The sequence below is a fragment of the Dendrobates tinctorius genome, unplaced genomic scaffold (genome assembly GCF_039654945.1).
Source record: "Dendrobates tinctorius isolate UK_male_01 unplaced genomic scaffold, ASM3965494v1 ptg000308l, whole genome shotgun sequence".
NCBI lineage: Eukaryota > Metazoa > Chordata > Amphibia > Anura > Dendrobatidae > Dendrobates > Dendrobates tinctorius.
In genome coordinates, this window is record NW_027361975.1 from 1,545,282 (window position 1) to 1,559,219 (window position 13,938).

Sequence of the window (13,938 nt, forward strand, 5' to 3'; positions counted from 1 at the left end):
TTCTCTGTGGACTTCTAGGACACCAGTCTGATTCCTGCTTCCCCAAAGCTAAGTTTTCTGCTTTGCCTGTTTGCATTTATGTTTTGTGTTTGTTTTCCTTGCTTTTCTGGATTCTGCCGTTCCCTGCTGGGATGAGCTGAATCTCCTTTTGCCGGTTGCTCTGTCTTCAGAATATTCCTGAGTACTGACATAGCTTTTTTGAAGCCTAGCGTCTTCAGGGCCTTTTTCACTGTCAGTCTGTTGGCTCTTATTTTCATAGGGTTTTTCACAGATTGCAGACAGCAGCCTTCCTGTCCTTTCCTATCTAGGTAGTTTGGGCCCCGTCTTTGCTCAGTCTATCTTTCTGTCTGTGTTAGTGTTTTCATCTTGCTTCACCGTCATTATATGTTGGGGGCTGCCTATTGCTTTGGGGTCTGCTCTGGGGCAGTTTAGATTTCCCCTTTCTTTCTTTAGGCCTATTTAATTCTCCGGCTGTGATCGAGGGGTCTAGGGCATCGTAGGAACCCCCCACGGCTACTGTTAGTTATTGTGATAGGATCAGGAGTCTGCAATCCGATAGCTGCCAACCTCTCTGGTTTTCTGGACTTAGCTAGCATTTTTGTTTTTGCCTCCTATGGTGACTCAATCATAACAGAATCACCCGCCATACCGCAGATCCTAGGGTACTCAATAGCAGGAAAGAATTGTGTTTAAAAAAAAAAAAAAAGTGTGTGTATATTCTTTCCTCTATATCTCTGAGGCCGTAGGGGGAATTTTTTTTTCTCTCAATGGAGATGAAGCAACTGTCTGATCGTGTGGAGCAGCTCGCTGCGGAAGTGCTGGGAATTTCCGCCTACCTTGCTCGTTCGCATGCTGTTGAACCAAAGATCCCTACACCTGATGTATTTTTTGGGGATCGATCTAAATTATTGAGTTTCAAAAATAATTGTAAATTATTTTTTGCCTTGAAGCCTAACTCGTCAGGGAGCTCCACGCAGCAGGTTAAAATTGTCATCTCTTTGCTGCGTGGCGATCCCCAGGATTGGGCGTTTTCTTTGAAACCAGATGATCCTATTCTGACTAATGTGAACGCATTCTTTCAAGCTTTGGGGTTGTTGTATGACGAACCTAATGCTATTGATCAGGCTGAAAAGACCCTGTTGGCATTAAACCAGGGTCGAGATTCTGCAGAGTTGTACTGTCAAAAGTTCCGAAAGTGGGCGGTCCTTACTACCTGGAATGATAATGCCTTGGCTGCTCTCTTTCGGAAGGGTTTGTCAGAAGCCGTAAAAGATACTATGGTGGGATTTCCTGTTCCCTCTGGTCTGGACGATTCTATGTCATTAGCCATTCAGGTTGATCGGCGTTTACATGAACGCAGGATTGCACGAGAGGTGTTGCCACCGGTTGAACTGACGTCTGAACCTATGCAATGTGATAGAGTTTTGTCTAAGGCGCAACGTCAGGAGTTCAGAAGGCGTAATAAGCTGTGTTTTTTCTGTGGAGATGCCTCGCATATTATTTCTGTTTGTCCTAAACGAGAGAAACGTTTTGCACTCACGTTTTCTGTTGGTGGTGTTCAACCTAAGTTTCTTCTGGCAATTACTCTGATCTGCTCCCTGTCCACATTTTCCGCCAAGGCTTTTGTGGATTCGGGAGCAGCGCTAAACCTAATGGACTTGGATTTTGCTAAACGTTGTGGTTTTCCGATGACACCTCTGCAGACGCCTATCCCTTTGAGGGGGATTGATGCTACTCCTTTGGCTAAAAATAAACCTCAGTTTTGGACCCAGGTGGTCATGCGGGTCGCCCCAGACCATCAAGAAAATTGCAGATTTTTGGTGTTGCATGGTCTGCATGATGCCGTTGTTCTGGGGTTTCCCTGGTTGCAAATTCATAATCCAGTTTTGGATTGGAAGTCTGTGTCTGTGGTGAGTTGGGGTTGTCGGTGTGCCTTTAGTGAGGCTCCGGTTTTTTCCACCTCTCCTCAGTCGCATGATGTTCCTGACTATTTGGCGGACTTTTATGATGTATTTAGTGAGAATGAGTCTGCGTCCTTGCCTCCTCATAGGAGTTATGACTGTGCAATTGAACTAAGCCTGGGGTGTAAATTTCCCAAGGGTCGGCTCTTCAATTTATCTGTACCCGAGCACGAGGCTATGCGGTCCTATATTAAGGAGGCGTTGGAGAAGGGTCATATTAGACCATCCTCTTCACCCTTAGGTGCCGGGTTTTTTTTTGTGGCCAAAAAGGATGGTTCTTTAAGGCCTTGTATTGATTATCGTGCCCTCAATAAAATTACTATTAAATATCAGTATCCGTTACCCCTGATTTCGGATCTATTCTCTAGAGTTAGAGGTGCTTGCTGGTTTACCAAGCTTGACCTCAGGGGGGCGTATAATCTTATCCGCATTAAGCAGGGGGATGAATGGAAGATGGCGTTTAATTCTCCAGAGGGACATTTTGAGTACCTGGTGATGCCTTTTGGGCTCACTAATGCCCCTTCTGTCTTCCAGTGCTTCATGAACGATATTTTCCGAGACTTTGTCGATAAATTTTTGATTATCTGGATGATATTTTGATCTTCTCCAAGGATTGGGATTCTCATGTGGAACATGTTCGGACTGTGTTCCGGATCTTGAGGGAGAATTCCCTGTATGTCAAAGGATCGAAATGCCTTTTTGGAGTACAGAGGATTTCATTTTTGGGATTTATTTTGTCTCCGTCAACTATTGAAAATGGACCTGGCCAAGGTACAGGCCATTTATGATTGGGTTCAGCCCACTTCTTTGAAGGCCCTCCAGAAGTTTTTGGGTTTTGCTAATTTTTATCTGAAATTTATAGCAAAATTTTCTAGTATTGCCAAGCCATTGACTGATCTGACTAAGAAGGGTGCTGATGTGTTGATTTGGTCTCCGGAGGCTGTTGCTTCCTTTCAGGAGCTGAAGCGAAGATTTACCTCCGCCCCGGTTTTGCGGCAACCGGATGTCTCACTCCCGTTCCAGGTAGAGGTGGATGCTTCTGAGATTGGTGCAGGAGCTGTTTTGTCCCAAAAGGATCCTGTAACATCTAAAATGAATCCCTGTGCTTTCTTTTCCCGAAAGTTCTCTCCATCTGAACGTAACTATGATGTGGAGAATCGGGAACTGTTGGCCATGAAATGGGCATTTGAGGAGTGGAGACATTGGTTGGAGGGAGCTAAACATCAAGTTGTGGTCCTCACTGACCACAAGAATTTGATTTACCTAGAGTCGGCTAAACGCTTGAACCCTAGACAGGCTAGGTGGGCCTTGTTTTTTACACATTTTGATTTTGTGGTCTCTTTTCTTCCTGGAACTAAGAATGTCAAGGCAGACGCCCTCTCTAGGAGTTTCTTTGCTGATTCTCCTGTGGTGACCAAGCCTGCTACCATCTTAGGCGAAGGGGTAGTTCTTTCTGCCATCTCGCCCGATTTGAGACTTGCTCTGCAAGAGTTCCAGGAGGACAAACCTGAGCGTTGTCCCAGTGGAAAGTTGTATGTTCCTGACCAGTGGAAGAAGAGAGTGATGTCTGAAGTTCATTGCTCTGCATTGGCTGGTCATCCAGGTATTTTTGGTACTAGAGATCTGGTGAGTCGCTCTTTTTGGTGGCCCACCTTGTCTCATGATGTCAGGAATTTTGTTCAGTCCTGTGGGACTTGCTCCCGGTCTAAATCTTGTTCTCGCTCTAGTGGGTTGTTGATGCCTTTGCCGGTCCCCAGGAGGCCATGGACCCATATTTCAATGGATTTCATCTCTGATATGCCGGTCTCTCAAAGAATGACTTATTTGGGTGATTTGTGATAGGTTCTCTAAGATGGTTCATCTTGTACCACTCTTCCTCTGAGTTGGTGCCCCTGTTTTTGCAACAGGTGGTTCGCTTGCACGGGATTCCTGAGAACATTGTATCTGACAGAGGAGTTCGGTTTGTGTCTAGATTTTGGAGGACTTTCTGTTCCAAGCTGGGAATTCAGTTGTCCTTCTCCTCTGCTTTTCACCCTCAGACCAATGGGCAGACAGAGAGAACAAACCAGACCTTGGAGTCGTATTTGAGATGTTTTATTTACGATGATCAGGATGATTGGGTTTCATTTTTGCCCTTGGCAGAATTTGCTTTAAATAATAGAGCTAGTTCTGCCACTTTGATGTCACCTTTTTTTTGTAACTTTGGGTTTCATCCTCGATTTTCTTCAGGGCAGGTGGAGCCTTCTGCCTGCCCAGGTGTTGACACTGTGGTGGAGAGAATGCACCAGATCTGGGACCAAGTGGTGGATAAGTTATCTCTCTCCCAGGAAAAGGCCCAGCGGTTTTCCAATCGACATAGGACCATTGGTCCCCAGTTTAAGATTGGTGATATGGTGTGGTTATCATCAAAAAATATTGCTATGAAGGTGGCTTCTCCTAAGTTTAAGCCTAGATTTATTGGACCTTACAAGATTTTGGAGATTATTAATCCGGTCTCTTTTTGTTTGGCTCTTCCTGTCACATTTAAAATCCATAATGTGTTCCATAAGTCCTTGTTAAAGAGGTTTGTTGAACCAGTTGTTCCTGGGGTGGCACCTCCAGACCCTGTATTGGTTGAAGGTAACATGGAATATGAGGTAGAGAAAATACTGGATTCCCGTCTGGATAGACGGAGACTCCAGTATTTGGTTAAGTGGAAGGGTTATGGTCAGGAGGATAATTCCTGGGTCTCTGCCTCTGATATTCATGCCAAAAGATTGGTGCGTGCCTTTCAGCGGGCTCACCCTGGTGGCGTGGTTGAGGGTTCGGTGACCCCTCCTCAAGGGGGAGGTACTGTTGTGAGTTCATTTTCCCCTTCGTCACTGAGGTCTGGTGAAATCCCTATTCTGGTAAAGGAAGGTAATGAGCCTGATTATCAGGCACCTGAGCCTAATGAGGATGACTGGCTGAGTGGAGTCACTGACTGGATATAAGGCTGCCGACGCCCTTCTGCCCTGCGGGTGATTTCTCTGTGGACTTCTAGGACACCAGTCTGATTCCTGCTTCCCCAAAGCTAAGTTTTCTGCTTTGCCTGTTTGCATTTATGTTTTGTGTTTGTTTTCCTTGCTTTTCTGGATTCTGCCGTTCCCTGCTGGGATGAGCTGAATCTCCTTTTGCCGGTTGCTCTGTCTTCAGAATATTCCTGAGTACTGACATAGCTTTTTTGAAGCCTAGCGTCTTCAGGGCCTTTTTCACTGTCAGTCTGTTGGCTCTTATTTTCATAGGGTTTTTCACAGATTGCAGACAGCAGCCTTCCTGTCCTTTCCTATCTAGGTAGTTTGGGCCCCGTCTTTGCTCAGTCTATCTTTCTGTCTGTGTTAGTGTTTTCATCTTGCTTCACCGTCATTATATGTTGGGGGCTGCCTATTGCTTTGGGGTCTGCTCTGGGGCAGTTTAGATTTCCCCTTTCTTTCTTTAGGCCTATTTAATTCTCCGGCTGTGATCGAGGGGTCTAGGGCATCGTAGGAACCCCCCACGGCTACTGTTAGTTGTTGTGATAGGATCAGGGGTCTGCAATCCAATAGCTGCCAACCTCTCTGGTTTTCTGGACTTAGCTAGCATTTTTGTTTTTGCCTCCTATGGTGACTCAATCATAACAGGCTATATACCATATTAGGCTGTATTATACCATGCTGGGCTGTATTATACCATTCTGGGGAGGCTATATACCATGGTGGGCTGTATTATACCATTCTGGGGGGCTATATACCATGCTGGGCTGTATTATACCGTGCTGGGCTGTATTACACCATTCTGGGGGGGGTATATATCATGCTAGGCTGTATTATACCATGCTGGGCTTTATTATACCATTCTGGGGGGGCTATATACCATGCTGGGCTGTATTATGCCATTCTGGGGGGGCTATATACAATGCTGGGCTGTATTATACCATACTGGGCTGTATTATACCATTCTGGGGGGCTATATACCATGCTGGGCTGTATTATACCATGGTGGGCTGTATTATACAGCCCACCATGGTATACAGCCCAGCATGGTATACAGCCTGTATACTGTTGTGAACTTATTTTCTGGTCTGCCTCTGGTTTCTGGTGAGGGAACTCTTTGTGTTGACAGAGGAGTTGTGAGTTCTCTTTCCGGGCTCCCTCTGGTGGTCGCAGGAGGTAATGAAGCTGATCTAATTAACAGAGACCTGCCACCTGATAATGAGGATGACGATTGGACATCTGGAGTCTCAGACTGGATTTAAGACAGCCGACTCCCTATTCCCATGCTGGTGATTTTTTCCTGCCTCCTGAGGTCTTGGTTTCCAGCTCAGTTCCTGCCTTCTCAAGCTAAGTTTTCTCTACTAATGTTCACATTTGATTTGGTTTTGTCTATTCAGTGTTTGTGTGGTCAGCCAGCCCCGGCTGGGGCTGTGCTGAATTTCCACTCTTATGTTACTGTATGTGCCAGTTTGCTTTTTGTCCTCTATTAGATTGGCCTCTTTTTGCTCTGTTCTCAGAATATGCCAGAGTGCTGATATAGTGGGTGAAGTCTAGTGACTTCAGGGTTTTTTTTTGCTATCAGAAGTGTTGGACATTTTTTGCAGGGTTTTTTGGCGTGATTGCAGACAGTATCTTTCCTTTCCTGTCCTTTCTAGTTAGTGTGGAACCCATCATTTGCTCAGCCTATTTTTCTACCTGTTTGTGCTTTCATCTTGTTTCACCGTCAATACATGTGTGGGGTGTTATGAGCTCATTTTCTGCTCCACCAGTTGAGAGTTCTCCTTCCGTTCTCCCTCTGGTGATGACAGGAGGTAGTGAGGTTGGTTTAAGTGGTAGTGATCTGCCACCTGATGAGGAGGATAACGACTGGATCTCTGGAGTATCAGACTGGATATAAGACAGCCGACACCCTATCCTGGTGATTCAGTCTGCTTCTCAGGTCTTGGACTTCAGCTCTCTTCCAGTCTTCTCAAGTTAAGTTTGTTTTTTGCTAATGTTCACACTTGCGCTTGTTGGTCAATTCAGTTTCTTGTATGGTCAGCTTGCCCCTGCTGGGGCTATGCTGAACTTCCACTCCTATTTATCTGTATTTGCCAATTTGCCTTTTTGTCCCTTATTAGATTGGCCTCTTTTTGCTCTGTTTCAGAATATTTCAGAGTGCTGATATAGTGGGAGAAGTCGTCTAGTGACTTCAGGGTTAATTTTGCTATCAGACATGTTGGACATTATTTTGGTAGGGTTTTTTGGCAGATTGCAGATAGTGGCTTTCCTTTCCTGTCCTTTCTAGTTAGTCGGGCCCCATCGTTTGCTCAGCCTATTTTCCTGCCTTTGTTTGTGTTTTCATCTTTCTTCACCGTCAATACATGTGGGGGGCTGTCTTTCCTTTGGGGTCTGCTCTGGGGCAGTTAGTTTTCCTCTTTTCCTGCTTTAGGCTTATGTAGCTCTCCGGTTGTGACGAGGCGTCTAGGACCATCGTAGGAACGCTCCACGACTGCTGCTAGCTGTGTGGTTAAGATCAGGGATCTGCAATCTGCATAGTTACCAATCTCTCTGGTTTTCTGAGACTTAGCTTGTTTTTTTTCCTCCTCTGTGACCCGTTCATAACAGTGGGGGCTGTCTATTCCTTTGGGGTCTGCTCTGGGGCAGTTTAGATTTCCCCTTTTCTTGCTTTAGGCTTATTTAGTCCTCTGGCTGTGATGATGCGTCTAGAATCATCGTAGGTACGCTCCACGGCTGCTGTTAGTTGTGTGATTAGGATCAGGGGTCTGCAATCCGCGTAGTTACCAACCTCTCTGGTTTTCTGTGACTTAGCTTGGTTTTGTTTTCCTCCTCGGTGACCCAATCATAACAGTATACCATGGTGGGCTGTATTATACCATGGAGGGCTATATACCATGCTGTGCTGTATACCATGGTAGGCTGTGCTGTATACCATGGTGGGCTGGGCTATATACCATGTGGTGCTGGGCTATATACTCTGCGGCTGTGTTATATACCATGGGGGGTACATTTTACATTATATTCTATAGGGGGAGGCTGTGTTATATAACATGGGGGCTACATTATATTCTATGGGGAGGTGGGCTGTATTATATTCTATTTGGGGATTCATTATATTCTATGGAGGGTTGTATTATATTTATTATATTCGATGGGGGCTGCATTATACTATATGAGGAGAGCTACATTGTATTCTATGGAGGGGCTACATTATATTATATAAGGAGCTGCATTATATCCTATGAGGGGGTTGCCATATATTCTATGGAGGGGCTGCATTATACTATATGGGGGGTGGGGCTGCATTAAATTCTATGGAGGGTTACATTATATTCTGTGGAGTGGCTGCATTATACTCTGGGGTAGCTGCATTATTCTCTAAGGGGTGGCTGCATTATACTATAAGCGGGGGGCTGCATTATATTCTATGGGGGTTACATTATATTGTATGGCGGGGCTGCATTATTCTGTGTGGGGTGGCTGCATTATGCTCTATTGGGTGGCTGCATTATACTATATGTGGGCTGCATTATACTGTATTGAGGACTATGGGGAATAGATTATATGAAGAACTATGGAGTGCATTATGCTATGGGAAGTGAATTGTACTACATGGGTGACTATGGAAGTGCATTATACTATATGGAGAACTATGAGGAGTGTATTATACTATATGGAGGACTGAGGAGTGTATTATACTATATGGAGGACTATGGGGAGTGTATTATACTATATGGAGGACTGAGGAGTGTATTATACTATATGGAGGACTATGGGGAGTGTATTATACTATATGGAGGACTGAGCAGAGTATTTTAATATATGTAGGGTTTTGAGGAGTGTATTATACTATATGGAGTACTGAGGAGTGTATTATACTATATGGAGGACTATGGGGCAGATTATATTGTATGGAGGACTATGGGGTGTAAACTGTAGATGTGCTGCTAATAACATGATACTGTATGGTGATCTGTTAGGGTGTGTGCACACATTGCGGATTAGTCTGCGGCTTTTTCTGCAGAGAATCCATATCTCTTGGCAGAAACCGCAGGGTAAAACACATGCATTTTTCCTGCGGATTCCCAGCATGTGTACAGCAGATTTGATGCAGGTTCTAGTGAGGTTTGGCAGTGCGGATAAGAGATTGATTGATTTGTATGTCCCGGAACGTACATTGCAGCTGCGGTTCCACAAAAAAGAAGTAACATGCTGCGGAAAATAAACCGCAGCAAATCTGCGCTGAATTTTCCGCAGCATGTGCACGGCGGATTTTGTTTTCCATAGGATTACATGGTACTGTAAACCGCATCGAAACTGTTGCGGATCCGCAGGACCAAATCCACTGCGGATCAGCAGCAAAAACCGCAAAGTGTGCACACACCCTTGGTGATCCATTAGTGATTGCTCTGTTCCCATCATTCCTTCTCAGACGGTGGAAAGAGGCCGGGAAACAAGTACTGAACGACTTCTTCAATTTTGTCGATCATTTAGCGGCCTGAACTCAGCACATGTAAATACAATCGAAATGCTTCTGTGTGATGTGCAATATGTTAGCATTTGGGGCCCCATTTTAAACTTTGCCTAGGGCCCCACTTTGCCTAAAACCGGCCCTGACTACTATGTATTAAAAAGTTGTTCTAAAAATGTGAAAAAAAAAATATATTTTTCACACTCATTTTGAACTAAATCCTTTAATAAATGTGGGCTTAAGAGACTCATTACATTCAGAAATGAATTCTTAAGGGGATGCAGTTTAGAAAATGGGGTCAATTGTGGAGTTTCTGCAGTTTTGGCATGTCAAGAAGCCTATTTCAGCCAAATTTTTGTTCCAAAATTCAAATATTGCTCCTTCCATTCAGATCCCTGCTGTTGTCCAAACAGTGGTTTTTGACAACATCTGGAGTATTGCTGTGCTCAGGTGAAAGTGGGTAACAAACTGAGTGGCCCATTTTCTCTTGTAATCTCTTGCAAAAGTGAAAAAATTGGGACTAAAACAACATTTTTGTGAAAACAATTGAAATATTTCTATATGACGACCTAACGGTATCAAATTGTGTGTAGCACCTGTAGGTTCAAAATCCTCACTACACCCCTGGATAAAATCTTTGAGGGTTGTAGTTTCCAAACGAGGTCAGTTGTTTAAAAAAGAAAATGTATGGTGCATTTTCTCTTTTAACTCTCTGTAAATGCAAAAATTTGGACCTAAAAATTTTTTTGTGGTAAAGATTATACCGTATTTTTCGGATTATAAGACGCACTTTTTTACCCCCAAAATTAGGGGGGGGGAAATGATGCGTCTTATAATGCGGATATACCTTATTGGGGCGCTGCTACGGGTGTCCGGTCCTGCTGTGGGGGTCTCTGCCAAAATTTTGTGAAAAGCCGGAGCCCCCCGCAGTCCCATGGTTTCCGATGTGGTGGACTCTGGGAAAATGGCTGCCGGGGGGTGGCGCATGTGCACAAATTATTTATATTTTCATAAATAAATGCAAATAATTTCAACCAAACGTTACCACTATCATGAAGTACAATATGTCACAAACAAGCATTCTCAGAATCAGTGAGATAACAGAATCATATCTGTTATTGCTGCATCTGCAAAAGTCCAATCCAAAATTATTTAATTTGTACTATTATCGCCGTAAATTAGAACCTTTTTTCATAGCAGTTTTTGTGATGTTTTTGAATGTAGTACAATGTTTGTTTTTTTGTGTGTTTTTCTGGCATTTTGTCCATTCCATGATTTTGGGTTTGGGCCCTCAGGGGATCCCACCTGCGTGTCCCATAGATAAGTGCAGCTGAGTTCTTACTGAGGATTACTTACGGTACATTGCATGCAGCACATACTCCATAGCCTGAGTTTCTGGGAACATCATATAGAGGGATGGAGAGAGGGCATGGCAGCACTCTGTAAGGCTATGTGCACATGTAGTTTTGGGTCCTGTGGATTTTTCAGCGCGGATTTGGAAAAATCCGCAGGTAACAGGTTAAAAGACCTGCAGTTTACCTGCGGATTAGCCTGTGGTTTAGCCCTGCGGTTTCACACCTCTACAATGGAGGTGTTAAATCAAAGCGGAATCCGCACAAAGAATTGACATGATTTGAACCCGCGGAAAAATCCGCATGTGCACAGCGTTTTTCAGTTTACCATTGAAAACAAAGGAACTGTACAACGCACCTAAATCTGCTGCGGACCCGCAGAGCCTGAACGCTGCGGATCCGCAGCAGAATCCGCACCGTGTGCACATGGCCTCAGCGTAGCACTGCACCATGTTGAGGCTCCTGTATTGCGTCGTGTCTTACAGATTTCTGCCTTTATATACGTGTCTATATTTTTGTGTTCGCTAATCTTTTGACTGGTTATACACTTACAGTATTTTTGCGAGCCGATTTTGTGGCCCCAATAGCTTTCTATGGGGCCGCAAAATCGGCCTGCACAAATTCAATGGTGTGCCATACGGCTGTGAGGGCCGTATATACCGCCATGAAAAAACAAACAGCAAAAACAAACCGGAAGTTTGTTTTTGCAGTGCGCCGTCACTTCTGGTTTTGCGGAACACCGTTTTTTTTCTCCAATACTATTTCCATAGTATTGGGGGAAAAAAACAGCGATCCACAAGCATTTTTTGGGGCAAAAAATGTGGTAAGTGTTAAACCACCCTTAGTGTCTTTACTATTAATCTAATGAGTAGGAGAATATATAGTAAATGGGTTGTAAAGTACTTTTTTCGGAAAAAAATTCACCAGCTTTGCAAAAAATCACATATATTGACCTTCTGGTCCCCTACCGGTATCCAAAGCTCTACTTTCATCATGGCCACAGATTTCTGCAGCAGTGAACAGCAAATCACCACTATGGCCTGTGATTGGCTGCAGCGGTCATGTCTGTGCAGCTGCAATTAGACGTACCTCTTTCTGCCATGTCATCACATGGCAGAAAGATAGATAAAGGGGTAGTCCACAGGTGACTTGGTGGGAGTCCGACTGCTGGGCAGAGCGGGGAACTTTTGACCTTCTTAGAAAGGAGCGGCAGAGTGCGTGTGTGACCCGTGCTTCATTCATTTCTGAAGGGGCTGTGGCTATTAGGCTGTGTGCCCATGTTGCATTTTTTGAAGCGTTTGTGCCGGATCAGACGCTTCAGAAACGCTTAAAAGAAGCTTCCCATTCAATTTAATGCATTTTGGGCTTTTTGTGCCAATGCATGCGTTTTTTTCCGCTCATTAGTGGCTAAAAACGCAGCATGCTCATTCATTTCCGCATAGGTCCGCGTTTTTAGATGTTTCCAAGCTTTCCAGAAACGCATCAAAAACGCGTGGTTTTTGTGCAAAAATCGGGCAAAAAACGTGCGGAAACAAAATGCGTGTTTTCTGGGAAGGAGTCCGGTTTTTTTGAGCGTTTTAAAACGCTAACGTGGGCACATAGCCTTAGCGTCAATCCTGTAGAGAATGAAAGGAGCGGAGGTCAGGCATCTAACATACTGCTCCATTCTAAAGGGGATAAAGATTGGCCATTCTGCCCCATCACCGCGGGTCCCAGCGGTAACTCGGTAGCCTGCGGATAGGTGCTGCCTTGTCATTACTGGAAAACCCCTTTCAGCCGATGGCGAGGGGTTATTCGCTTATGTGCAGTGATGACTCTGGATTAGGAGCTGGCTGGTGCCAGGTGTTCTACTCCAATTCCACCAATGTAACCCCATAAAACACCACTCCAGTGCCTTGCTTCTAATCCACGGTCCCTGAACGTTGTCTTGTTCTTAGATGCTTCACCTTTTGGCAACGCCGCTTGGGTCACACTACCATCTTGTCACCACAACGTCTGACTGACCGGAGCCAGCAGTCACAAGCTCGCAATGGAAGTCTCTGAGCCAGAGCGCGGTTCCCATAGACTCCCATAGAGGGGCGACCTCCTGCTCGGCCAGCAATCACTGGTCCCGACCTGCAGGAGCCATACTGGGGCCGCGGCGGGTACCTAGAAGACTAGGAGCGGTGCTGGAAACGACCAGAGCTCAATGTGGCGCTTAGTTTTACAGAGGGAAGAAGGGTCCGCCATGAGCCCCACCGATATCCCCCAGTCCTGCCATGAATGGCTGCCTGCTAAAAGACTATTCTGCAAATAGCTGTGGGTGAATCCAGGAGGCTCTTCTGCAAGCCATCAGCCCTCAGGAAACGTGCCTGGCAGACACTGGCACGTACAATGTGAACACAACCACCCGCACACGGATGATCAGCGCTGTAAGTAAACGCGACACGTGTCATGTGACCTGCAGGATCGCGGCGCACAGCGTTGACGCACGCCCTCTAGCGGTAGCACTTTGGAGTTGGGAGAACTTGAGAAAGAGAACTACATTTCCCAGCGTCCGTAGGCTATAGGATGTGACGTCATCGCAGGCACGTCTGCTCACATCCGGCTCCTCTGGTTGACGCTTAGCATAGCTGGCTGCTGTGGAGCTGCAGGCTCCGGGCGGGCAGGCTGGGAGGTGGGTGGCTGTGTTCTGCCTATACTGTGCCGCCAGTCCTCATGGCAGCTATTTTGTGTGCCCACTTTTGGTGGTCTGCCCCCTGGTAGACTGATGCCAAGTTACTGCCGTGTGTCTGCTGCAGCTTGGGCACATGTTAATTGTTGTCAGTCATGTCCTGTCTAATTCTTCCCTGTCTCCCCTACAGACCTCTCAGAAGATGCAGGAGCAGCGGCGCGCAGCAGGTAAGGGCATAGCTGGCCGTCAGCCTCTGTTGGGTCCCATTGTATTCACTGGTGGTGTCGCATGTCAGGTTTTTCACACGGACTGTGTATCCTTGCAAAAAACCCGCACACGTATCCTTTTTTTCACACAGCACGGTCAAATTGCGTTCCACACACTGACATCTGCGTCATCACCATGACAAGCGTAGGCACCTGGGAAAAGCAGTACAGTTCGCTGTTCCCGGGTGCTGAGGGCAGCTCTCATCTTTATCTCCCTTACCCTGTGACGCTGCTAGGATCATCCG

General features: G+C 45.6%; 1 protein-coding gene across 6 annotated transcripts in view; it reads left to right on the top strand.

Annotated features, from left to right (window-relative positions):
- Positions 1-13,938, top strand: part of LOC141073608 (uncharacterized) — a 184,558-nt gene that overhangs the window by 156,424 nt on the left and 14,196 nt on the right. For 3 of the 6 annotated variants that reach the window (XM_073560906.1, XM_073560903.1, XM_073560907.1), the window contains exon 2: positions 13,618-13,654. In XM_073560906.1, coding sequence (XP_073417007.1) covers positions 13,630-13,654 — 25 coding nt within the window. In that variant the 5' untranslated portion in view covers positions 13,618-13,629. Of the gene's footprint in view, positions 1-12,331; positions 13,186-13,295; positions 13,431-13,617; positions 13,655-13,938 lie in introns of those variants that run through there. The other 3 variants (XM_073560904.1, XM_073560905.1, XM_073560908.1) reach the window with 3 other exon arrangements.